General features: G+C 42.2%; 1 protein-coding gene across 2 annotated transcripts in view; it reads left to right on the top strand.

The window, feature by feature from the left end:
- The window catches only part of atp2a3 (ATPase sarcoplasmic/endoplasmic reticulum Ca2+ transporting 3), a 113,809-nt gene that overhangs the window by 48,561 nt on the left and 38,965 nt on the right, over positions 1–26,283 (top strand). For both annotated transcript variants that reach the window (XM_072668257.1, XM_072668248.1), the window contains exons 4-8: positions 401–505; positions 2,198–2,336; positions 20,082–20,162; positions 21,454–21,539; positions 24,228–24,692. In XM_072668257.1, coding sequence (XP_072524358.1) covers positions 401–505; positions 2,198–2,336; positions 20,082–20,162; positions 21,454–21,539; positions 24,228–24,692 — 876 coding nt within the window. The remainder of the gene's footprint in view (positions 1–400; positions 506–2,197; positions 2,337–20,081; positions 20,163–21,453; positions 21,540–24,227; positions 24,693–26,283) is intronic.

Raw genomic sequence — 26,283 nt, 5'->3', positions numbered from 1 at the left:
CGACCAATCAGCTCCTTAAAAACACTTCCTGTGTGTGTGTGTGTGTAGTGATACACTATGGACTGATATCTGTTGTTATTGGTCTACTGATTCTACTGATTTTAATGAATCCATTCAAATATGCCTAGATTGGACCTGACCCCGATCCACTGAATCGGATCGGGACATTACTGCCTATTGGAACATTGGATCAGTATAACAAAGCAGGTTGGGGACCTCACCGGAAAGGTCCCACCTCCTGCAGTTGCAGCTTGAAATTTGGAGCCTGCTGCATTGTGCCTCTTCCTCTGTCTTTACTGATACTGATCTGTAAAACATGGACCTTGGACTGAAGTATGGATGAGTAATGATGGGGAATTATGAGTATCTAATGTGTGGACTGTGTTGTGTTTGTTTCTAGGTGCTGGCCCTGTTTGAGGAAGGGGAGGAGTCCACCACAGCCTTTGTGGAGCCCATAGTCATCCTGCTCATCCTGATTGCCAATGCGGTCATTGGGGTCTGGCAGGTGTGTGTGTGTGTTTGTGTGTGAATGTGTCGGTAAAGAACTGCAGCTCTAAAATAAAGCAGTTAAGTCTGTCCTCTCTATTGTAGGTCTAAATTGTATGCACTGTCTATGTTGCACCATGGTCCTGGAGGAACGTTGTTTCGTTTCACTGTGTACTCTGTATGTAGTTGAAATGACAATAAACCCACTTGACTTGACTTGACTTGACTAAATTCCAGAAGGCTGTTTAGCGTCTTTATGCTGAAAGGAGACTTTTGTTTTTCATTCCACAAAGCTTTTGATAGCACAGCATTTGCAACCTAGTGTTTGACGTACACTTCCTATCTGCCAGGTATTTGCTTACAGAGGAAGATATGGGCCGACTGAGTGTCTTTATGATTATATACTGACCGAGAACAGACTAAGAACAAGAGAACACATTATCCATGTGATGTTCGCTCCTACTGTCTATATATGTGCAAGAAAGCTGATAATGTTTTAGTTGATAAAGTTTTTACATCGCAGTTAATGGGTGACACTGACAATGCCATGACTGTTACATGAATGTAATGTAATCATTCGAACAGTCAAGTCACAAAGCAGCTTCACAAAGAGCCAGGTCTGGCCTCCTACAATAGCTTGGAAAACTCTCTCGGAGTAAAAGGAGGAAACCTTGAGAGGAACCAAGACTCAAAGGGGGATCCAGTCCTCCTCTGGTTGACACAAGATAGCACTGCAGTGACACATGGGATTTCCTGAATGTTAAATAAGTAAGTGATAGTAAAGGAAGAAGCAAAATGAGAGTGATCAGTAAGCAGAACCGTTCAGATATCAGGATGGAGACTTCAGCAGAGCCACATGAAGGTACGCTGTATGGATAAAAAGTATTGGGGCTTTCTTCTAAACTCAAGAGTGCAAATGTACATACATAGCTTGTCTAGTTCTTGTAGAGAAGTACAGCCAAAATAATAGGACTGGTATGGAGTAGATGGAACCTATTGGGGTATAAAGCCCCCCAGCACTGAGTTGTGGAGCAGTAGAGCTGTGTTCTCTGGAATGATGGATGGTGCTTCATCCAATACTTCACTTGGGAATGGTGGTGGAGGTGGTGATAATCCAACATCCTGACCTAAGTAACACTCTTGTCCTAACAGCAGTGCTCCAAAATCTAGTAGAAAGCCTTATCTGGACAGTAGAGACAGTTACTCCAACAAAAGCAGGATAAACTTGTTTTAATGCTCTTAATTTGGGAAGAAACAATAAATGAGCAGGTGTCTCAATACTTTTGTCCGAATAGTGTATTCGAAGCAAATCAGATAAGATGGTCCTGTGTGTGTGTTAGCGAAGCTAACCTTGTATCTCTTGTTCTAAACTAGAGAAGTACACATCAGATATCAGATCTTGATCAAATGCATTGACGCTATATTTGCTGGTACCAAATATAAAAGGTATCTGATTAGTTAAGTACTGAGCATAGTTCTCAGTTCCAGCTAATTCTTAGATGTTCTCAAATGTTCATGTGTATATACTGTAAGGATGTTCTCAGGTGGTTCAAGTGATTTTGCATCCATCTTGTTCTTCAATCCATTGAATACATTCATCTATCAAATCCAAAGAGCTTTTACACTTTTAACTGTAATTTAGTAATAAATATAAACAAATAAGGAAATTCATGACCAAAAATATAACCCTGAGTTTGTGTGTGATTTTTAGGAACGCAATGCCGAGAACGCCATTGAAGCTCTGAAGGAGTACGAGCCGGAGATGGGAAAAGTATATCGCATGGACCGTAAAACAGTGCAGAGGGTGAAAGCCCGGGACATCGTTCCTGGGGACATTGTGGAAGTGGCCAGTAAGCTTCCTTTATTACCATTTTTTCTTCATTATAATAAAAATAACAAACATTATCAGATCTCAACATTTGCCTACATTTCCTCTCTGCTATTTTGCTATGGTGCGAAGTTTGAAACTGCCCTTGAAATACTTGTATGAGTTTCTCTCGCTGCATGTGGTTCGTTCCCTCTTCACGGTCACGTCATATCTGTAGCAGAAACTCATATTGGGACAGTTTGGCTCAGGGTTGTGTATACCCAGGCTCGGCAAGCTGCCACTGTTGGCCTCTTGAGCAAGGCCCTTCACCCTCTCTGCTCCCCAGGGGCTGCAGCAATGGCTGCCCACCGCTCCGGGCACATGTTCTCAATGTCCACTGTGTGAGTTTCACTGGTGGATATGTGTGTGTTCACTGCACGGAGGGGATAAACGCGTGAGCCAAATTCCGTCTGTGCCGGTCACAAATGGTCAATGTGGATGTTTAATTTTAAAATGAATTGTTTGGAAATGCAATTTCTTGTGAAGCCCATACTGCACACTAAGTGGGGGTGAAATTCTGATATTATAAGCTGGCTACAACTGTTCAAAGTTTTGTTAGTTCCATCTTTTGTCACCCGTTTTTAATTGTTTGATGGAAAAACTCATGCTATCTCGTTCTCGCTGTCATGCAGTAAGCAGCAAGTAGCAAGTAAAAAAAACACTACAGTAAAACACTTTCATTGTTTTATTGTTTTATGTGTGTGTGTTTTTGTTAAATCATGATTTTCTGCGATTGGTTGTGATGCTAGTCAGATGGGCCATTCCAGTCAAATTAGGCGGTTCTTGGCCAGGTCGACCCACATTGCCCTCATTTCTCAGACCAGTGTTAGCCAACATGAGCACTTCTTTAAGCACTTCTTTTACAGTTTTGGCAGATAGTGCTCTCCTCCAAGCGTGTTAAGCTGTCCAGCGGCGGTACGTTAGCAGCATTGTACATTGGTGGCTCTTAATGTAACTCAGAGGAAGCATATGATAGTCTCTATCCTCCCAACATGGTAGTGCTCTGTGATAGGGGGAGACCTAGGTAAAATGTGGGAATTGGCCATGTGCAAATTGTTTGGGGTCCTCTAGCACAGAAAACGGAAGTCCCTCACTTTATAGAAATAAAGAAGACACATTGTTCACTCCCCTGTCCCACTTTAATCGTTTATCTAATGTCACGAGAACCAACTCGTTTACATATCTCCACCCATTCCACCTACTTCAGTTTAGCCCCACACATTCATACTACTAGAGTGTTTCAGCTCAGAGTGCTATTTGAATGAGGTACAATGCAGGTCTGTGGTAGGTAGTTTTTCATTGTTTCACATTCCATTTCCATTTATGGCATTTTGCTGACGCTCTTATCCAGAGCGACTTCCAGGCTACTTGTATTACAGATGTGGGTCAGTGTAGCGTTAGGAGTCTTGCCCAAGGACTCTTATTGGTGTAGCGCAGCATAGTCACCCAGACCGGGAATCGAACCCCGGTCTCCCACACGGTGTGGTAACTCAGTGGCAGGTAGTGGTGTTATCTGTTGCGCCACACCAAACACACATGAGTGTGTTTTTGTTAAATCACCATTTCCTGTGATTGAATGTTCTTGTTCATGTCATGCTGAAGACCCATTCCTACCAGAGTAGGTGGATCTGGGCCATGCTGACATTGGTGTTAACAGAATTGGCTGTTCGTGCCCTCCTCCTAGCGTGTTGAGCTGTCCAGTGACTGTACTTAGCAGAAGTTGAAATTGGGTGGTTATTTTTCTGACTTGGAGGAAGCCTCTAATCTCCCAGATTGGTAGTGCTGTGTGATATGGGGAGACGTAGATAAAGGGGAGAAATCGACGATGAGCAAATTATGGAAAAATAACCCCCCAAAAACATACAGGGTCTTCTAACATAGAAAGCTGAATTCCCTCGCTTCTTCTCAGATTACTTTGAAATTGTTGTTTCTCTTCTGTCACCAGAACCAACTCATTTACATTCCTCTGCCTAATCCGCCTACTGTACTTTAGCCCCGCCCATTTAAACTATGAGAGTTTTAGCTCAGAGTGCTTTATGAGTAGGGCACAACACAGGACAGGTGGTGTTTCATTGTTTTACGTGGGTATGTTTTTGTTGAATCACCATTGGCTGTTCTGCATGTCAACCCGATGGCCCATTCTTGCCAAAGTAGGCAGTTCTTGGCAACACTGAGCGGCAAAACCCAACTGACTCTCGGATGATATTGAGAAGACTGGCTTGCGAGAGCATTTTCCTGCTTGTTAAGTTCCCAAAATGCACAAACACTGGCTGTTCTTTCTCTGCGGTGTTTCTTTGTCTGCCTGTGTATGTGTGTGTATGTGTGTGCGCATGTGGTTGTGATTGGGGGGGGGGGGGTTGCTGTGGGCCAGCTACAGAGATGGAAACCAAGCAGGAATATCCCAGACTGCCTTACGTAAGTGCCCTTCCTGTGTATGCAGGAGGATGCCAGGCAGAGGAGCAGAGTTTTATTTATTTGTTTATTTATTTGTTTGTGTGTGTACACACTCTCTCTCCATCTCTCTCTCTCTCTCTCTCTCTCTCTCTCTCTCTCTCTCTCTCTCCCATCTCTTTTGCCGCTAACCCCCCCCTTTCCCCCCCGCTTTTCCATATGGTCACTCCTGCCTGCACAGCAACATGCATTCCTTAAGATGTTTGTCACTAGAAAAGCCCCCAAGCTCTCACGCACCAGATCCTCATTCAATGCACCGTGTGTAAAGGCATGCAGCCCCATTGCGAATTTTACTGCGGTACCATATGTACACAAACAAGTGTGTGTGTGTGTATGTACATGCACACAAACACTGCAAACAAGGACTCATCATTACAGCAATTAGCGTTTGTTTCTGTAACCCTGACTCGCTAATGATCCGCAGTCTGCTTCTGCAAGGGATTTGCAAGAGACAGAACGAGGACGAGACAGAGGGAATCCGACATTGAGGGAGAGGGAGGTTAGAGGGGGTGGTTGTGGGAAGAAGGGGGGGGGCAGAAAATGAGAGTGCTGCAAGAGAAAGCCAAACGGATGAAGCAGGGAGATCCGTAACCGGGAGGGGGGGGGGGGGTTATGATAAGACGGAGACAGAGAGAATGAGAGAGTGAGGGAAGAAACTTTAAAGGCAATCAGAGAAGGAGAGACAGACAATCAGAAAGAGAGAGAGAGAGAGAGATACTGAGAGAAAATCAGAGAGAGAGAGGCAGAATAGAAAGAGAGATGTAGACAGGGAATGAGAAACCGTAACAATGACACAAAGATGAATTAACAATGAGCGAAAGAGAGAAATTAACAAAGAGAGAGAGAGAGAGAGAGAAATGATCAAAGAGGGAGAGAGAATGAGAGAGAATGAAGAAAAGAGAGAAAGAGGGGTAGAGAGCGAGAAGAAGAGAATGAGGGAGAGAGAGACAGTGAGATAGACATCTGCATTTGAGAGAGAGATGGAGAGAAAGACAAATAAAATAACGAATCAGAGAGAGAGAGAGAAAACGAATCAGAGAGAGAGAAACAGAATGAGAGAGAGAGAGAAACAGAATGAGAGAGAGAGAGAAACAGAATGAGAAAGAGAGAGAAACAGAATGAGAGATAGAGAGAGAGAGAGAAACAGAATGAGAGAGAGAGAGAAACAGAATGAGAGAGAGAGAAACAGAATGAGAGAGAGAGAGAGAGAAAAGCAGAATGAGAGATAGAGAGGGAGAGAAAAGCAGAATGAGAGATAGAGAGGGAGAGAAAAGCAGAATGAGAGATAGAGAGGGAGAGAAAAGCAGAATGAGAGATAGAGAGAGAGAGAAACAGAATGAGAGAGAAAGAAAAAACGAATCAGAGAGAGAAAAACAGAATGGGAGAGATAGAGAGAGAGAAACAAAGAAACACAATGGGAGCGCGAGAGAGATCTGCAATAGAAAACCAGAGACAAATGGAAACCGTGGGATTGTACACACACCCGGAGCTCTGCTGCTCTGTCTGGCATCATCCTCCTGCATGTACAGAAAGGACAGGGAGAGAGAGATGAGAGAGGGAGGGGTAAAGGTGCAGGTTTTCATTCATACATACTTCACTCTCCTGCTGAATGAAGCTGAAGCAGAGAGAGAGAGAGTGTGCTGTGTGTTTCAGTGAATGGACGCGGTGCAGGGCTTCGTTATATTACACCACTGCCCTCCCGCGCTCTCCTCCGACAAGACAAAGGAGGTGTCGGTTAAGAGGAACAGCATTCATTCAGGAAAAACCACAGTCCTGCGCTCTTACAGCAGGAACGTGAGGCTGTTACTGAGGAGCCGCAGTCAAGCTTAATCGTGAGCGGGAGAGATGGTGGTGAATGTGGTGAATGAATGAGGACGATGCAGGGAGGGAGGGAGGGAGGGAGTCGCTGAGATGCTTGTTCGTGCTCCAACATCATTGCAGTTTTGTATGAAAAGCACCATGGAATTAAAATCCCTGAATTCTATCAGAGGAAAACATGAACAGGATACGAACAGAGAGTTGAGAACGAGCGAGATAAAAGCAGAGCAGAGCAGAGCAGAGCAGAGCAGAGCAGAGCAGAGAGAGAGAGAGAGAGAGAGAGAGAGAGAGAGAGAGAGAGAGATTGGGAGAGGGAGAGGGAGGGAGAGAGAGAGAGAGAGAGAGAGAGATTGGGAGAGAGCAGCTTATGGATGATGAAGGGAGAGAGAGAGACAGAGAGAAAAAAAGTTTTGGGCTTTAGATAGAGTGAGAGAGAGCAGACTGGGGCAGTAGAGAGAGAGAGCAGACTGGGGCAGTAGAGAGAGAGAGCAGACTGAGGTGGTGTAGTGAGGTATTGGAGAGAGAGATATAGAGAGCAGACTAAGGTGGTGGAGGGAGGAAGAAAGAGAGAGAGCAGACTGCGGCGGTAGAGAGAGAGAGCTGAATGAGGGTGATGGGGAGAGCGAGAGAGAGAGCTGAATGAGGGTGATGGGGAGAGCGAGAGAGAGAGAGAGAGAGAGAGAGAGCTGAATGAGGGAGATGGGGAGAGAGAAAGGAAATAAGGGCAATGAAGAAAGAGCAGACTGGGTGATGGAGACACACAGAAAGAGAGAAAGCAGAATAAGAGAGAGACAGAGATGGGGAGAGAGCAGAATAGGGGCGATGGAGGGAGACAAAGTGGAGTAAGGAAAGAGAGGGAATGGTGGTGGTAGAGAGAGAGAGAGAGAGAGAGAGAGAGAGAGAGAGAGAGAGAAGTGAAATGTGGGTTATGTTACCTGTCTTTTTGTTTGGCAGGAACAAGTCTCTCTTTGTTCTGGGGCAGTCCTCGGGTCCGTGCCGAGACAAGCCTGCATTCCACAGGCTGTGTTCCCTCTCACACACACACACACACACACTTCGTCATGGGTGCCCCGAAATCCTGTCGCCACGGCAACCAGTCAAAGATTCCCTTACCTGTCTAGGTCAGGCCCGTCGAACGTCTGGGCCAGATATATTACCTCAACTCCGATGTTTATAACGCAGCAGTTTCTAATCCAGGTGTCCTGAGTAAGCACACCTGGCCTGCAGCCAAAACAGGGATGTGTTGAATTGATTGGAATGTGTATAGAAATGACATCAGCACAGCTTCGTCTTTCCGTTCACGTTTCCGTTTCCGTTCCCATGTTGAGCAAGGCCCTTAGTGTAGTGAGCCTTAGTGAGGTCAAGGTGTTGGATGATCCCCACCCCACCTCATCCTCAACTTACCCCAAAAGTATTGGATGGAGCACCAATCATCATTCCAGAGAACACAGTTCCACTGCTCCACAGCTCATTGCTGGGGGAGGGTTGTTCCCTCTAGCCCACGCCTGGCATTAGACAGCATGCGGCCAATAGGTTACAGTTTATCTGCTCCAGAGAGTCCTATTCTATTGGCACTACTTCTCTACAGGGACCAGACAAGCTGTGTGTGTCAGCCCTGGGATGTGTAATGTGTACAATGTGTAATGCGCTGGGTTATTAATTGCCAGGTTGTGGGTTTGATTCCCATTTTCTAAGCTGCCACTGTTGAGCATGGCTGACCCTGCGCTCTGACCCCGGCTTTCTAAGATGGGATAAATATGCTATAAGAGAACGGTTTCACTGTACTGTTTAAATATAATGTATTAATATACTTTACTTTTATTATTAAAACATTTAACCACCCGGATCACTTGGTTGCCAGTTCCTTTACAATGCTGCCGTGAAATCACTTAATTGTTTTGTATGTTTAGCGATAAACTCCCCTGGACTGCTGATGTAGAATCACTGTTGTAGAGCTGTAAATGCACTACAATCATGGTGTATGCATTGGCCTGCTCCTTCCTCTCAGTTTTAAAAGTGCTCTTCAGTGCTAGGTTAAAACCACAGAAAGAGGTGTGGTACTGCCACTGGAGTAAAACGAAGTGATTAGATGCTAGTTTCGCTTTGAAACCAGCTGCAATTTAAGAGCTGAATGTGTGGCAGGAGTGTATTTCCTTCATTTACTTACATTTAGCACGCCTGACTCTGGGGGGGAAAAGCAGCTCAAATGCTGTCAAACCTCTTACATGTTCCACTGTAAAATAGTCCCATGCTGCAGACATCTAAAAGGCTTTGTGACTTTCGAAGTGCTCTCCTCTCTGCTGCAGTCTGGGGATAAGTGTTTGTTTATGGTGCCTAGAGGACGCTGTGTTAGAACGCAGCAGTAAAAACACAGGATCTGTACTGGATCAGGTCTAAAAAGACAGTTCCCATTCACTAGATTGAATCTGGATGTCCCCAGTGCAGCTAATGCATATTTTCTCCATTTCTTCATGCATTGTCTTTTTGTTTCCAGTGAAGTCTCTCAAGGCCTTCTTTAGAGTCTGATGGGTTTAATCGCTCAACTTTCTGAAGGTACTGAATGCACAGAATGCATTTTATGACCAGGATTGACCAGTCAGCCACTGTTTTTTCCAGCTTTTTTGCACTTTTATACACTGCTGATTTGCTCATTTTTATTGGATCTATTCTCTTAGTAAAATATTACTGTCATATGCAGTTTTTGGAGACCATTATCTCTACATCCTGAGGCACTGAGTGTGTCCCCGGACTACAAATAGGATGATATTGCCAACTTATCCATGTTGAGATTTTTTTCACGGTGCACATTTTGTCAGGACGGGTGGTAACTTCCACTCCTTCTAACTTCCTTTTGCTTTGTGCCGTAGAGCATGGAGATATACCAGTATAAAAGCAAACAGTCATATCTCATGATATGCATAATAATAAATAACGGTGACCTACAAGCAGCTGGACCGCCAAAACAAAGACAAATGGGCTTAAATTCTTATAAAGGTGGAGTTATAGACCGGTCAGAGTTAGTGTGTGGGCTCAGAACAAACAAGGCAGTGATTAGGACTTTTCACACTCAGGGGGAGGGCTCAGAACAAACAAGACAATCAGTAGGACCAATCACAGTCAAAGGTGACACCGGATAATTACATGTTTAGCTGCAAAATACACTGTATGTCCAAATGTTTGTGGACACCCCTTCTAATGAATGCATTCCGCTACTTTAAGCTACGCCCATTGCTGACACAGATGTGCAAAACAAAGTTTTGCCAATAAAATATAGGGCTCTCTGGGGCAGATAGACATGAACCTATTCGCATCATGCCTAATGCCAGACCTGGGCTAGAGGGGGATAAAGCCCCCCCAGCTTTGAGCTGTGGAGCAGTGGAACTGTATTCTCTGGAATGATGGATGGTGCTCCATCCAATACCTTTGGGATCACAAGGTGAGATGGTGCTCATCTACCATGCAGCAACACTCTTGTTGCTGAATGCAATCAAATTCTCACAACAGTGCTTCAAAATCTAGTAGAAATCCTTCCCTGGACAGTTACTCCAACAAAAGCAGGAACAACTTAAGCAGGTGTCCCAATACTTTTGTCCAAAACCTAATATATTTGATCAGTATGATGTGGCTTGTTGTTATGACTGCATCTTCTCAGAAGCCCTGCTCATCTCTGGACTGAAAAAAGCAAGAGGATGACTGAAAGTGTGAATGAGAGCAAGATAGATGGGGGAAGAGAGAGAGAGAGAGAGAGAGAGAGAGAGAGAGAGAGAGAGAGAGAGAGAGAGAGAGAGAGAGAATGAGTGAGAGAGAGAATGAGTGAGAGAGAGAGAGAGAGAGAGAGAGAGAGAGAGAGAGAATGAGTGAGAGAGAGAGAATGAGTGAGAGCGTGTGTGAAAGCTGGCAGGGATGAAGGTGTTGTCAACTCTGTCCGCTGAAATGGTCCTTTCTCTTTATCAAACCTCACCGCTGCTGACATAATCTTGTTGCTAAGCGCTGTCAAAAAATACACAAACACATAGGCGACAATCCGAGAGAGAGATTACCACATTTCACGTCCCAGAGAGTGAAAGACTTGAGAGGTAGAGTGAAAAATAGCTGTGGAAAGGAAAGAGGGGTTGTGGGGATTCTAAAAGCAGGCAGTTACAAATCTGTAACTAAAACAAGGACGGGGACTCAAAACAAACGGCAACCGAGGGGAAAATAAAAAAGGAGCCACACACACATTTGTGTAACCCCCTTCTGATTTCCCCTGACGGTGAAGACCTCTGCAGCATCGTCCCGGAGCCAGGCATGCCCCTTCCAATGGAACCTTTGGCACACCTTTAGTGAAGAGAGGGGGGGGGCGTTGGAAACCGCCGCTGTTATTTTTGAAAAAGCTATGAGTAAGTGTACGTATAAATCTATTTACACGTTCAGTTTCCAGCGGTGTTGGACCAGGGTTACCCCACTGTTCTGCTTACCCCAGTGTCCGTCCTGCTGTCCACAGTGGAACTTTCCTCTGCCTTTTTTTTTTCTTTTTTCTTTTCTTTCCTGACATGGAAAACATCTCCACACTGCTGCAGGTCCTGAAGCCTGAGGAGCTGGCTGGGGGACTATTTTTTGCAGGCCTGAGGACATGGAAAAGCTGGGAAGAAGTGTTTTCTCTCTTTCATTCTCACTCTTTTGGTCTTTTTTGGGTCCTTCTTCTTGCTGATTCCAAAAAGTCAGTCACGGTTGCTCGCCACGTGGTTGAGTCCAGTGCGAGTGTGTGTAAGTGGATGGTTCACCAAGGCAAGAAATGTTGTGGTGACATTGTTGCATTGCTCCTGGACAGATACTTAGTCATTTTTGGCTTTGGTTACTTTAATTTTTTCCCCAGTTGGGTAAAAGCTACCCATTTTTTTCTCCCCAGTGTTAGATAGTCTCCCGTATCACGTTATGCTCCCGAAACTGGGAAGATGAGGAATGACACATGCCTCCAACGACATATGCACAACCTGCCACCGCCTCTTTGTGAACTACCACTGATGCAACGTCACCGGTTAAACAACACTCTCAGAGGAAGGCACCGGGTACCCAGCTCTGATGCAAAGTCTAGCAAACACCTGGTCATAGTGGCAGCACCTTAGTCCACAGGACCATTAGGATGCTCTGAATATCATGACCAACCTTCTGTTAGCTGGGAGGGTAAAAATTGCAGTTTCTTTAGATAGTTCCTGCCCACGATCGTCCACTCCACTACTGACTTTGTGCTTCATGTACAAGCAGAACTGACAATCCTGACACTCCCACATTCCAGGTTGACAACCGTAGGGTGCATATCTGTGAGTGACTGGTTCAGCAGGCGCGATGGAACACTGGGATGCTTTAACTGACCAGCAAAACCACCACACCTCAAACCAAGTTGTCAGTATGAATCAGTATGGGAACTGCTAATCAAGACTAGCTGAAATGTACACCTAGATGATGTAGAAATCCTTACCTGAACAGATTGATGATGTTACTGATGCAAGGGAACCAATTGTAACCAGGCAACAGAAAAGAAGTGATGTAGGTGACCTGATTTTTTTTTTGTCTCATGACAATTTTGTGATGCACCATGTGACATATTAAACATGCATTGTTGATTCAGTAATGTGAGGTGGTTAAAGATTGCCTGCATTCTTTTGATCAAAAGAATGTACTTTTTGCCTTGAATGACCTGAATAGCTTGACTCATCAAACCCGTTTAATCGTGTTTGATTCAGGATGTCTGGAGCACAGTAAATAAGGACGTGCAGTGTCGTTGATGTGAAGCACCAAAACTAAAAAAAAAAACATGTAGTACTAATAGCACCCCCTTGTGGAGAATCTTTAGCCTGCAAAATCTTGAGTGTATTTCTGACCAATCTGATCTAAAAACAATGGTGCTAAAAGCCATATCTATACACTATACACACATAGCTATACACTATATGGACAAAAGTTTTGGGACACCTGCTTATTCATGGCTTCCTCCTAAATTAAGGAGAGAAAAAAAACAGTTATCCTGCTTTTGATGAAGTAACTGTCTCTACTATCTAAGACTTTCTAATAGATTTTGGTGCATTACTGTGATCATAGCATTCAGCGACAAGAGCGTTAGTGAGGTCAAGATTTTGGATGATCACCATCCTACCTCATCTTCAACTCCCAAACTCAGTAGCACCATCATTCCAGATAACACAAGTCCACCGTTCCACAGCTCAATGCTGGAGGGCTTTATACCTCTTCAGCACACAATTGCCATTAAACATTGTGCCAATAGGTTAATGTTCATCTGCTCCAGAAAGTCCAGTTCTATTGGCAATACTTCTACTGGGACTAGGCAACCTGTGTGTGTGCATTTCTATGTCAGCAAAGTGTGCTTACAATTGCTAGACACATTCATTAGAAGGGCTGTCCACAAACATTTGGACATATAGTGTATATTGTGTTTTTTCTGCACTACCTACAGCTGTCACGATCAAATTTAATGAAGTACCTAGTATAAAATATATAGGGTGCAGCCCTGATCCCCCGATACCCAAAACATCTGCATGCCTTTGCCGGAGCTGTCTTGTAAGTTACTAATCTAGCCCCAGCACTAGTGTCTCAGCTTCAAAGCATTTGGTGCAACCCCCCACACACACCGACACACTCACAAATACGTAATGACTGTGTATATTTAGCTCATTCTGCATTGTTCTAGCTGGGTACAGAAGTCCCATAACTCCGGCAAGCCACATTAGCATTTAGATGGGCTCTGAAGCCATTCATGCTGGCTGGCAGACTGGTGGGAGGAAGGCTGGGGGCAGTCAGGAGGCCGAAAATGGTGATGTGGGAGAGAGTGCTTGAGTTAAAGAAGACATTTACAGAGAGTGGGATGAACTTGAACTTGGGGGCATCCTTGCCCCCTTCTGCCCCCTACGCCTACACAGAGATACCTCCAATGGGGTGGAAATTGCATTCTGATCGTTCTGCGTAGACTGGAGGCATGGCCCAGGATGGGTAATAGTGCTGTGTGAGTGAGGAGAGAAGGCAAGAGAGAGCAAGAGATTTGGGCAAAGAAAGGATTGAGAACAATCCTGCAACCTTGCGCATCTGCCCATGCCGACACCAATACTGCAACTTTGCATGTCTGCCAATACCTTAAACCCCTAGGTCAATTTTCTATGTGTAATATTATTTTCCTATATATTCCAAAGAATTTATAAGAGACTGCCACAAATGCCATGATATTTTTTGGAGAAAATATTAATAGAATTTAGATATTTGTACAAATTTGACCAATAGTCTAGCAATTGGAGTTGTTGCTTATAAAGACTGTAAAAACATGATTAGTTATGGGTAAGTGTTGCTGCTTGTTGTGATGCTTGTTATGTCTGTAAGTCTGTAGGTTACACTCATCCTGAGTTACCGGCATTTAAGCTTGAACCTAGGATGTGGTTATAGGGTGAAAATACTATACCATGGTAATGTTTTAAAGCCAATTTCATGATACATAATATCATGATATATAATATTTATTTATTCTGACATGCAGACAAAATGTATCAGTACCAACATAAAAAAAACTGGTATTGAAATTCTCACAGCTGCACTTCTGCACATCTAATTGAACAGTGCTAAATACACTCTCTAAATAACACTGGGCAACTGCACATTTCATTACAAGCACTGACGATATCCACAGTGTGCACAGATATTTGTCACGATTTTGATAAAATATTGCCATATTGCCCACACCTATTTGAACCATGTATTTACATGACAGTTTAGGGTAATGGATCAGATTTTTTTTTTCTTTCAATATCTGACCCAGTTGTGCTACTGAGTATCAGATCGGTGCACCCCTAGTATAGAGAGAACCATTGAGTGCAGTAGTGTCTCAGGGAAGAACATACAAATGATTTCCTTTTATTTTTCACTTTATTATGTAAGGAGCTTAGTTTATAGGGCCTAAGCGATATATCAGTTTGCTAAAATCTATTACTAATATCTGTTAGTATTTGGAGATTTATCAGTGTTCAAGAATAATCAGTATAGTCTAATGATTCTCTAAATCTCTTGCTTTAGGGTGTTTGGTTAGTTCCTGCCAATATACTACTAATACCACTCTTTACCAGACTTGGTTAGCTTTGGCTGGACATTCAAGAAAACATAATTCTGATTAAATTAGGGACCACCTGATCTGATTGGTGAAAAAGCTCATTGTTCCAGATATCCTAGGATTATTCTAGGTGTTCTGGCAAATCTGAGTCTCGCCCTGATTTTATTTATTTATTTATTTATTTATTTATTTATTTATTTAGCCAGCAAGTGTTTCCTCAGGTTCACCTCTCATTAAAATCAAACTTATGCAGTGTCTTTCTCATCGTAGTTGCATGTGCTTTGATGTCAGCTGTGTTAGGATCAACTTGTAGTTCCAATGATGACATTTTTAGACTTTACTCATCCTGTGCTCTTCTCTTGTGCTGAACTTGCTAGGACGGCCTGACCTGGCCACGTTGGCAGTTTTTTTAAATGTTCTCCACTTGCGAATGATTTAGCAGGCAGTGGAACGGCTGGTTTCTGATTGAGATCTTTTAATCCCCCCCGACTCATATACATCTACAGTTTTCTATTCTGAAGACCTCAGAGAGCTCTTTGAAACTCACCAAGGTGAAACCACTCACTACAACAATCAAGTGTAAACCAAACTAAATATCTAAGGTTTAAATAAGACAGGCTCTTCCATAATCCCCTCTAATGATGTGCTGCTCCTGATTCTAATTTAAGGCAGTTTAAGCTTAAATAGAAGGCAAAGGTTTTCATTGGATGTCATCATTTTTCCACATGACTGTATACTGTGTACACACCAAGACCAAGATTAACCAAATTAAAAATTTATTTATTTATTTAATTTGGGTTCTCTGGAGCTTTAAACCCAAGCAGGTGGTAGGTCTGGATTCCAAATATAGTTGAATTTAGTAGTGTAGCTTGTGTTGCTATCTTAGTGCTATCTTATGCGTTCTTAGAATAGTGCATGTAAATACTCAGCTACTCGGTTATCAGCTACTGATTGTTGAAGTTGCTGCTCTAACCCAGCCCTACAGGTCAGTGATGTAAGATTCGTCAGTTGATCTCCAGAAATACCTGTTTTGTTTATTTTCATCTGAGATTGTGGAACGGAACCCCTGCGTGGCCCAGGGCTTTCCCTTTAGCCGCGTCCGTGCCAGTCCAGGTGTTGAAAGGGCTGTGTAAATGCTTTTTCAAACTGCCTAATTGTAACAAGGCTGTCTGCAAAGCTCTGGAGCATCATTAGGCCTGACCCAGGATCAGTGGGAGTCTGAACACTCCTAATGAACACACATTCGACATGCTTAGTCACCAGGCTATGGATCATTAATACGTTTCCAAATATATCAGTTTGGAAGGGAACCGAGACGAGCGTCGGAAGGTCTAGAATGAGGCTCAGTTGTGTTTTGTCCAAAGTTTTAGAAGTTGCTTCTCACAGCAAGAGGGCAGATCTAGGATAAAGGAGGCTTATTTCAAAGGGCTGTCCAAATGTTTGTGGACACCCCTTCTAGTGCATTCAAATGCGTTCAGCTACCCATTCTGACACAGACACTCACACAGCTTATTATTCCCTCAAGACTCACCACAAAGCTGGAAGATCTAGGTCTCCACCCATCCATCTGTGACTGGATCTCCAACTTCCTGACTAACAGACCACAAGCTGTTCGGGTAGGCAAGCATGTCTCACCCACCCTCACCCTCAGTACCGGAGCCCCTCAGGGCTGTGTCCTTAGCCCTCTGCTGTACTCGCTGTACACCTCAGACTGCAAAGCCACTTCCAGCTCCACCAACATCATTAAGTTTGCTTACAGTTGTGGTGGGCCTGATCTCAGGAAATAACGAGAAGGCCTACCTGGAAGAGATTAGAACCCTGGAGAACTGGTGCCAGGATAATAATCTCCAGCTAAATGCCAGCAAAACGAAGGAGCTGATTGTGGGCTTTAGCAGGGAACAGCAGAGGAGCTACCAACCTGTCCACATCAGTGGAACGGCGGTGGATAGGGTAGGAAGCTTCAAATACCTTGGAGTGACCATCTCTCAGGACCTGTCATGGAGTTGCCACATCAACACCATAACGAAGAAGGCTCGTCAGCGCCTATACCACCTGAGACGACTGAGGGACTTCAGACTGCCCTCCAAGGTACTACGATCCTTCTACTCCTGCACCATCGAGAGCATCCTCACGGGGAACATCACAGTCTGGTTTGGGAACAGCACCAAGCAGGACAGGCAAGCGCTACGACGAGTGAGACGTTCAGCAGAGCGAATCACTAGGATGGAGTTTCCTGACCTGCAGTCCATCTACAAGAAGCGGTGTTGGACCAAGGCCAAGAAGATTGTGAAGGACCCCAGTCATCCCAACAATGGACTGTTTTCTCTGTTGCCCTCGGGGAAACGCTTAAGAACCCTGAAGGCTAACACAGAGAGAATGAGGAGGAGCTTCTTTCCACAAGCCATCCGTGCCTTGAATGGGGACAGGGACTAGGACACTAAATTAAAATATCTACATACACAAACTGGACCCTCACTCACTACAATACACAACCATGGCTCATGGAAAACTCACTACGGACAATAACGAAAATATTTCTTTTTAACTCACACATACACTCACATACAGATAAATATATATATATATATATATATATATATATATATATATATATATATATATATATATATATATATATACACACACACAGACACGCACTGTGAGAGATTTAATCTCTGTATATATATTTGTATATTTGTATTCTGTATTTTTTTTGCTTATATTTCTATATTTTCATATTTTTATATTTTATTCTTTAACTTAAATGTAACTTATTCTATTTTTATTTTCTTCATTTTTATTTTATTTTTCTTTTGCACTTTTGCACTATCCTTCATTAAGTTAAGGTTTAGTTAAGTTTAAATGTAGATTTTTATTGTATAGCTTGATGTGGGCAGACTGTCATAAAAGCATTTCACTGCAAGTTATACTGTGTATGACTATGTATGTGACAAATAAAATTTGATTTGATTTGATTTGAGCTTGTCTAGTCCCTCTAGAGAAGTAGTGCCAGTAGAACAGGACTCTCTGGAGCAGATAGACATGTCCATTTGGTCAGATTTCTTTGTCACTTGAAGATCTTCTGTCGGTTTGTCCAATTCTTTGGTTCAAAGAATATCATACATTGTTCCATTTCCTCATGTTGCATCTGATGTGTAAAAGTCGTGAAATAAGCAACATTTCCTAAATGTGGATGCAGGCACTTTGGTTTTGAAAGAAGCTTGTGTTCCTAAAGTTCTACAAAAATAACAAAGTAGCCTGCTGAAACCCCCGAAAAGGTGAAAATAGCACAGATATTGACTACATCTGTTCCCAGACACCAATCTTGATTGTGCCCACTTCATGTTATTCTTTCTCTAAAACTAGAGTGCTGCGTCAAGCCTCATTTTTGCGTCTTGATGTAGCACTCGAGCATAGTATTGATCTTCTGAAGTGACTGTGTCTTCATCAGCTTGGAATTGACCAGTCGTGGCTGTGTGCATGCTGTTTGTCTTCAGAGGCAAGTTAGGTCTCTCCGACGTGCCGGGCTCGTGCGCCCACGCCGGCCACTGCTTCGATCTGCTGTAATCGAGTGTTTATCGGAAGAACATGGCCGTAAGAGCAGAGGTTTTGGACGGTTACTGATGGTTCAGCTGCTCTTCCGCTCTTATTTCCTGTTTGATTTGTAAATCTAAGGCCCCTCTGGGACAAAACCCACTGTGAAAACGTTCTGTTCTGGTGCTGGCTGCTTCATGTTCATTTCCATTTTACTTCAAGGGAACCCTTCTGTAATGTCCTCTTTGATGTCGTTCGGTCACTTCCTTTGGGCCAAATGTGACTCTTCAAGCAGAATGTCAAATTTAGCCTATTAAAGCTGGTCTTTAGTATGACTGTGAATATGGTTTTTACAGTGTATGTTTAAAGGGCTACTTCTGCTCTTGAGTTTTGTCTAAAGTACTGATTACACTTATAGTTCCTTTAACTACTTGCACCCTAGAATTAATTTAACTTCTAATATTAAGGCCTGACATTCATTAACCACTATGAATTATTCAGTATACACAATGAGTTATGTAGTATCTAATATGAATTATTTTGTAACCAGCAAGAATTATTCAGAATCCACTATGAATCATTCATGATCTTCTATAAATTATTTTGTAAACACTATGAAATAATTTAGGATCAATTATGAATTGTTCAGTATCCACTAATAGTTATTTATGATCTGCTATGAATTATTTCATTAACACTTATGTTATCATATGGGTTATTCAGCATCTACTGTGACTAATTGAATAATTACTATAACGTGATCAGTAACTACTATGAATTCTTCAAGATCTACTATAATTGTTTCAGTAATTACTATGAGCGCCTTATGTCATAGAAGGTATGGGCCCACATACAGTGGTATGAAAAAATTTGGGGACCCCTGATCATTTTGATGATTTTCCTTCCTATAAATCATTGGCTATTCGGATCAACAAATTCAGTGAAATATATCATATTGCAGACGAACACAGTCATACTTGAGAAGTGAAGTGAAGTTTATAGGATTTACAGAAAGTGTGCAATAATTATTTAAATGAAATTAGGTATACCACTGTACAGGCTATTCTAGCTGCAACCAACCCTCTTGAAGCTCAAGTGAACTTTACAGTGCTGGTTGAATGACCCTGCAGTCCACGTCTGTTGAAAACACATGCTACATTCCTAGTTGGAGACTTCATAAACGGGGGCTACCAAACACACAGAAAGCATGACATTATTGGATATAAATAAATCAAACTACATCCTTGCAAACATCTGACAGGTCTTTCTCAGCTCACTCATTCTGAACAATGTGTTAGCATAGTTTAATAATCATGCAATACTAGTACAGTTCGCAGTGTTAGCTCACAGCTACATGCCACATGGCCAGTTTCACCAGTGTGACACTTGCGATTATAGAGGTGTAAGTCTTTCCAAATATATGTTTAGTGATGGGTTTGTAGTCAGTTTAGCTGCTTTACTGAATGGATGAGATCATTATCATATTTTATTAACTTTGCTCCCATTCTAAATTCCATAGCCAGTTAAACAGCTTAAATCAGCTTAAAACGAATGTTGTCTGGCATTTTAATGTCTTGACTTTTCTTGCTATAGTCAAAGAAGAGTTTTGTGTTGTGAAATCGTAAGAGGGAGATCAGTCTTTAGCTAACGTTACCTGGTTTTGACAGGACATTTTTATAGCCTAATATCACATGCGTCATATTTCTTACTGATCTTTCCTGTCATCTCCACCATTGTGAAGCTGTTTTTTGTCTCTTTTCAGTGCACATGTCAAACCTTGACACCCCTAATAGTGACGTTGAGTAATGAACTCACGCTTCTGCATCTTTTCTTTTTCAGTTGGCGACAAGGTGCCTGCTGACATTCGAATCGTCTCCATTAAATCCACTACTCTACGAGTTGACCAGTCCATCCTCACAGGTATCAGGTTTTTCTGTACACTCTCTCAATAGTAGGCTAGTTAAAGGAATATCCAGCATTTTTCAGCTATAATCGCTATATCCCACATTTGCATTGTGACTGAACAGAAACCCCCATCTATTGTCTTTTGTTGTAAATGTGTTGAATCAATGGGGTTTTCTGGGGTTTTCTACATGCGTGGTAATGTTAAAGGTGTCATAAAATGCATTTGTTGAGCATTTAAGCATTTAAAAATGACCAGATGCAGTTTTACAAGTCTTTTTACAACCCTGTTATTTTGTTTTACAGTGGAAACACTGATAAGCTCAGCTTTGATTGACCGGTTTACATCATTGCAACATATCAAATCACTTAGCACTTTAACAAGATCACTGTAACTATGTTTCGAAGTCTTACCGGATAGTGTTGCTTTCTTTGTGTGCAGATTGTAGCAGGGTCCACTGAGGTTAGCTTTTAGCCTAGCACATGCTTGCTTCACCAGTTTCTAAATGACATGACATGCTCCCCTGGCCTTTGCCTGGATACCCATAGTGGTACTTTCTCCAGTCAGCCCTTCTCTGAGAGCTAGAATTAGCTTTCATACTCACATAGTAGCCATTGCGTTTAGCTTTGAAAAGTTTTTCCCAGTGGGAGCGTCAGTAGAATAAAGCAGACCGTTATGTAACAGTTTTGAGGTGTGGGAATAGCTTGTTTTCCAGCCCTACGCAGTATGTCACTTCCACATAGGGAAATCTCATAATTCCACTATGCCAAGGTAAAAGGGCGCCTATACTTAAAAGTATAATTAAGTATAATTAAGATTTCAGTTATATAAAACCAATATAATTATAGATAACTCAATACATTATACAGTGAAGAACTGCTTTCATGTTTTTGTGAAGTAGATGTTGCATTTAGCCTTCTGGCTTTCTGTGGGCTGGTTTTATGAACATTTTGGGGGCGTGAATAAAATAAAGCAAGACTGTTATGTAGCAGTTTTGGGGTTTTAGAATTGGCTTGTTTTCCAGCCCCGTTTGGTTTGACAGGTTGTCTTTTAAATAAAGGGGGACAACCGTGTCTGAGGTTCACAATCAACATCTTCCACATACTGAACTCTTATTATTTAACTATGGCAAGGTAATAAAGCGCCTGTAGCTGAAAAATGTTGGGAATGACTTTGACAGAGAGCACTATTTTCCGATGGATTATGCTTTTATCTTGTTTGTTGTGTTCTCATAAACTCACGGCAAACCCTTGATGTGGATTTACAGCTGTTCTTTCTTTACTAATTTGCGTGTTTGTCTTTTACCAGGCGAGTCTGTATCGGTTATCAAACACACGGACCCTGTTCCGGACCCTCGAGCTGTTAATCAAGATAAGAAGAATATGCTATTTTCTGTAAGCACTTCCTTCCTGTTTTTGAGTCTGTGTGTGGGCGTGTGTGTGCTCTCTCTTTGTTCAGCCTATTACTTTCTTTACCCTGCTTCAGTTTTTACACAACGTAGGATTGCCGTTATATGATACTGCTGTAATATGCAAATATACTATATATAGGGATACATTCCTCTTTCTTTGGTTATGCGTTTGTCCTACTTGCCATTTTCTCTTTCGAGAGATTGAATTCTCAGCCTTTTCACATCTTTAAACATCATCTCGCTCATAATTGTATGATCTGACCCGAACCCACTCTTGTGCAATCTTGCACAAAACAGCCGTATTCTAAAAGACTATCTTCCATCTTCTTTCTCTCTTTCTCTTCCTCCCTCCCCTCTATTCTGTTTGGAGAAAGCATTAGAGTGTGTTGTAAATACAGGGCTTAAGTGTCCTTTCTTGCTCTCAGTCTAAATATGCAGGTCCTGTCGCTGATCTTCTGCTTGCATTGAAATTCCTGAACCGGGAATACACTTTTCCATCCCCAGTCCACTTAAATTGTATTAGGGATATTTATGGCCTGGGGGACACCTCCTGGAGCACTTTAATCACTTCAACTCGTACAGTCGCATTGAACAGAGTGCGCTTCAATTTGGCTGTTTAGTCCCTTAAACCAAATTGCACTCTTGTGATGTGCTTTTCATAGCCCGCCTTTATGCAGTTTCCAACACATCATCCCTTTAACCGATAGACTCCCCTGGAAAAAGGCTGTCTAATGACATTATGGCCAACTGAATTACTCTCTGCCCGAGTGAATGAAGTTTCCAAGTTGCATTATGTAAAATAAGCGTATAGAGCTGAGGAATTTCGGCTGTTGCTGTTGTTTCCATACCAAGCCTACAAGGCAAATCTGGAAACAGTGTAAATAAAGCCTAAAATAAAGAAAGGATCTTGGCTGTTTTTTCCTGCTCGTTGGAGCTGAACACTACTGTTTAAAAGTTTTGGAATCAAGATTTCAATCATATAAAACCAATATAATTGTAGATAAATTAATTAAATTATACAATAGAGAACTGATGATTACTGGATAAAAGAAAATTCCTGTTTGAAATTTTCAGTTACTCTTTTAGCAGAATGATGCTTGCATTTAAACAATGCAAGAGTCTTACATTTTTCATCAGGAAAGGGAAATTTGTCGAGACTGGATATATTTTTCTCATAGGCTCTAGGAAGTTAGAGGCAGGTGAGCTCTCCCATAGGTTGAGCGGAACTTAATGCCTCAATGTTTTAAATTAACAACCAACGTAAGTAGAAAGTGACACAGGACTCAACCAATGGCTTTCTGATTTCTAGTGGGTGGGACCAGTCCAGAAAAAAAACACTCTGGATTATCAGGAAGTTCTAGAAACTTCACTGATTGTGAATATGATGAAATTGCTAGTTTTGCTAGAAATGGTTGGAAATGTGAAATGCCACCAGCAGCTCTGTATCCTGTAGAAACACTGTTAAACTACTATATATAAAGTCAAATCTTTGTTGTCTGTAACAAGCTTTAAATAAAGCCAAGCTTAATAGAAGCCATGTTTTATCTGGAACACCCCCAAAATCTGCTCCTTTCAGCCATCTTGATAGGTTGAAGGTCACTTCAACTCGGGTATCAAAATTATGTCTGAATTTCTTACTAGAAATAATAACAACCAAGTCGGGCACTCGCATTTACCCTAATTCCAAAAGCATGTAAATGTATCACAAGCATGGTATGAAAATTGGCAATTTGCAAAATGTAGTTGAATCTAAATTGGCATTAAAGGTGTAATTATAATTGCATCATGTTTCCAAAAAATAGCTGATTGAATCTCAAGTTGTCAAAAAAATGTTGTGAATGATTCATTTCTAGAATTGTAACAATAATAAAAATTCAGAAATTGGTTATGTATGATTCAGTGCTACCTGGATTTTTTGATACAGCCAAAATAATGAGCACCTAAAAACCGGCCTATTCTTCATATGATGATGATCGTAATAAAGATGATGGGTATTCAGTTGAACAGAGCGTTCAACATTTCAAAAGTGCAATACTAGAATCAAAAGCTGGGATCTAAAGCTTTACAGACTAGCTGATGTTAGCCCCAGGCTAACAATCTAGCCACAGGCTGAATTGTTATCCCCAAGCTAATCTGTTAGTTATGGCAATGATGCAATACATTTCAGTACAGTCTGATACACTGTATTTGTAGTTATATACAGAATAAAGCGTATTGTATCAAACTACATTGTGTTATGATTAGCAGGTTAGCTTTGGGCTAACATATTAACTCATAGCTTGAGTGTTAGATCACTATAAAATATTTATTTCAAATATTGTTCTTTTGTAATGTTGAATGCCGTGAAGATAAACTGACAATTGGTCTGTTAACATAGTAAAATGAGGCAAATTATTATCCCTTATTTTTGCTGTATTAACAATAGCTTCAAGACATTCAAGTCATTTAAAATTCAGATATTTGTGACTCTTAAATATAGGTTAGTTTAATGGTAATGTTTATAGCTATAATATTAGATTTAATTGTATTAGATTATATTAAATCAACACTGTATTATTACTTATATTATTACTGTTTATAAAAAATATATATAAATAACATATTTTCACATGTTCTCACTGTGTGCGTATCACTGTGCATGTATATGTTTGTCCTCCCCTGTCCTCCTTAGGGCACCAACATTGCCTCGGGTCGTGCCATCGGCGTGGTTGTATGCACCGGCGTCTCCACTGAGATCGGCAAGATCCGTAACCAGATGGTCTCTACTGAGCAGGAGAAGACACCCCTGCAGCAGAAGCTGGACGAGTTTGGCCAGCAGCTCTCCAAGGTCATCTCCCTCATCTGCGTGGCCGTCTGGGTCATCAACATAGGCCACTTCGGCGACCCCGTCCACGGCGGCTCCTGGGTCCGCGGGGCCATCTACTACTTCAAGATTGCTGTGGCATTAGCAGTGGCTGCCATTCCTGAAGGCCTTCCTGCCGTCATTACCACCTGTCTGGCCCTGGGAACCCGCCGCATGGCCAAGAAGAATGCCATCGTCCGTTCGCTGCCCTCCGTGGAGACGCTGGGCTGCACGTCGGTCATCTGTTCCGACAAGACAGGCACGCTGACAACCAACCAGATGTCCGTGTGTAGGGTGAGTGGAGTGAAGTTTCTGGGCTTTTTGTCACCGCTATGCATTCAGTTTTGTTTCTTAACACACATTTCTTAGCTTTTACCTAGCAAAATATAGCCCTGTACACTCACCGGTCACTTTATTTAGAGTGGAATGGATGGGTTATTTTGATAGCTTGTTAGCAGATGCTTTAAGGATGGGGTAGTATGGCTGTAAAACAGTTATGTAGCTAACATCAGCTAATCTAGTAAAGTACCTTAAGGTTTTTATCCTAACAAGATACATTAGCACATTAGCTCCTGTTGTATCCTGTTGTCCATATTTGTAAGCTTTCTACACTGGCTGCTAGGGATCTTTGTGGTTTGGACACTATGCTAATAAGTGCCGTTATACAGTGAATATAAGCCTGTGTGCTACACCTAACTGGATAATGTCCAGTTTAAATGCTGACTTTGTTGTATTTTGTTGCCTTATTACTGCGGAAGTGACATTTACTCATTAGGTAATTTCCTTCCCACCCCCTGTCCTTTCTATTTTTTCAAAGCTGCACTCTGCACTTCTCTTCTTTTTCCTCACGACACTTCTCTTTTGTCAGCGTGGGAGGGACATGTTGTCGGACCATGTTATTGGACAACTCTTTTCTTTCTTTCTGATTTTTCCCTGCATAGTCAGATAGAGCAGACCGCTGGAAACTGTCCTCATAGTCGTAATGACCAATCCATACATTCTGCCTCTATATTAACTACATTGTTTTATTTGATTTGAGGGAAAAAACACTTTGGACACAGAACTTCAGACCTTTTAGTGGACTGAGGTGCCTTTTGTCTTAGTGTTTTAAATGGAAGAGACACAACTGGCTTTGGTTAGGGGAGCGGCCCAGTAGCTCATGGTATGACCCTGATTAAAAGTCAGATAGGTATTCAGCAGTAGCAGCAGCATTCTGTGAGAATTGGTATTTTCTGTTCCTGGGCTCACCCTATAGGCGAGAAGCACTGTTATGCAGTGTTACACTGTTCCTGCAAGCGCTGTCCTGCCCGCTTCACCAGAGTTACATAGTGAAATTGCCTGCGTGCTGTGAGTGTGATGCTGTTCTCTATATTACAGTCAGTGGAACACCACAGTGATTTTGAAGCTGCTATTTAAAGGTAAAGTCAAGTCAAGTCAGATTTATTTGTATGGCTTTTTACAACTGATGTCGTCACAAAGCAGCTTTACATAATTATTAATAAGTAAAAGACAGAGACCCCCAGTGAGCAGCCAACGGCGACAGTGGCAAGGAAAAACTCCCCCAGAGCTGGATGAAGAAACCTCGGGAGGAACCAAGACTCACAAGGGGGACCCGACTATTTAAACATTATTGTTAAAAATGACCAAACCAGATACAACAGATAGTTAATAGTGGCGATATTAAAACTAGCAGATAGTTACGAGTCCATTTAGGTGGTAACATGGTTATGAAACAGGTAGCAGTGGTAGGAGGGTGTGCCGATGGTCTGGTATGGGTGGTGGATGGGGGCCTCATGGTCGGACTGGTAGGTGGCAGCTGGTCTGACGCAGGTAGAGGGGACATCAGCGGGCAATCTTCCAGCAGGTTGGGCTGGGTGGCCATTTA

The sequence above is a fragment of the Salminus brasiliensis genome, chromosome 1 (assembly GCF_030463535.1).
Source record: "Salminus brasiliensis chromosome 1, fSalBra1.hap2, whole genome shotgun sequence".
Lineage (NCBI taxonomy): Eukaryota > Metazoa > Chordata > Actinopteri > Characiformes > Bryconidae > Salminus > Salminus brasiliensis.
This window is presented reverse-complemented; position numbering and strand designations above follow the sequence as displayed.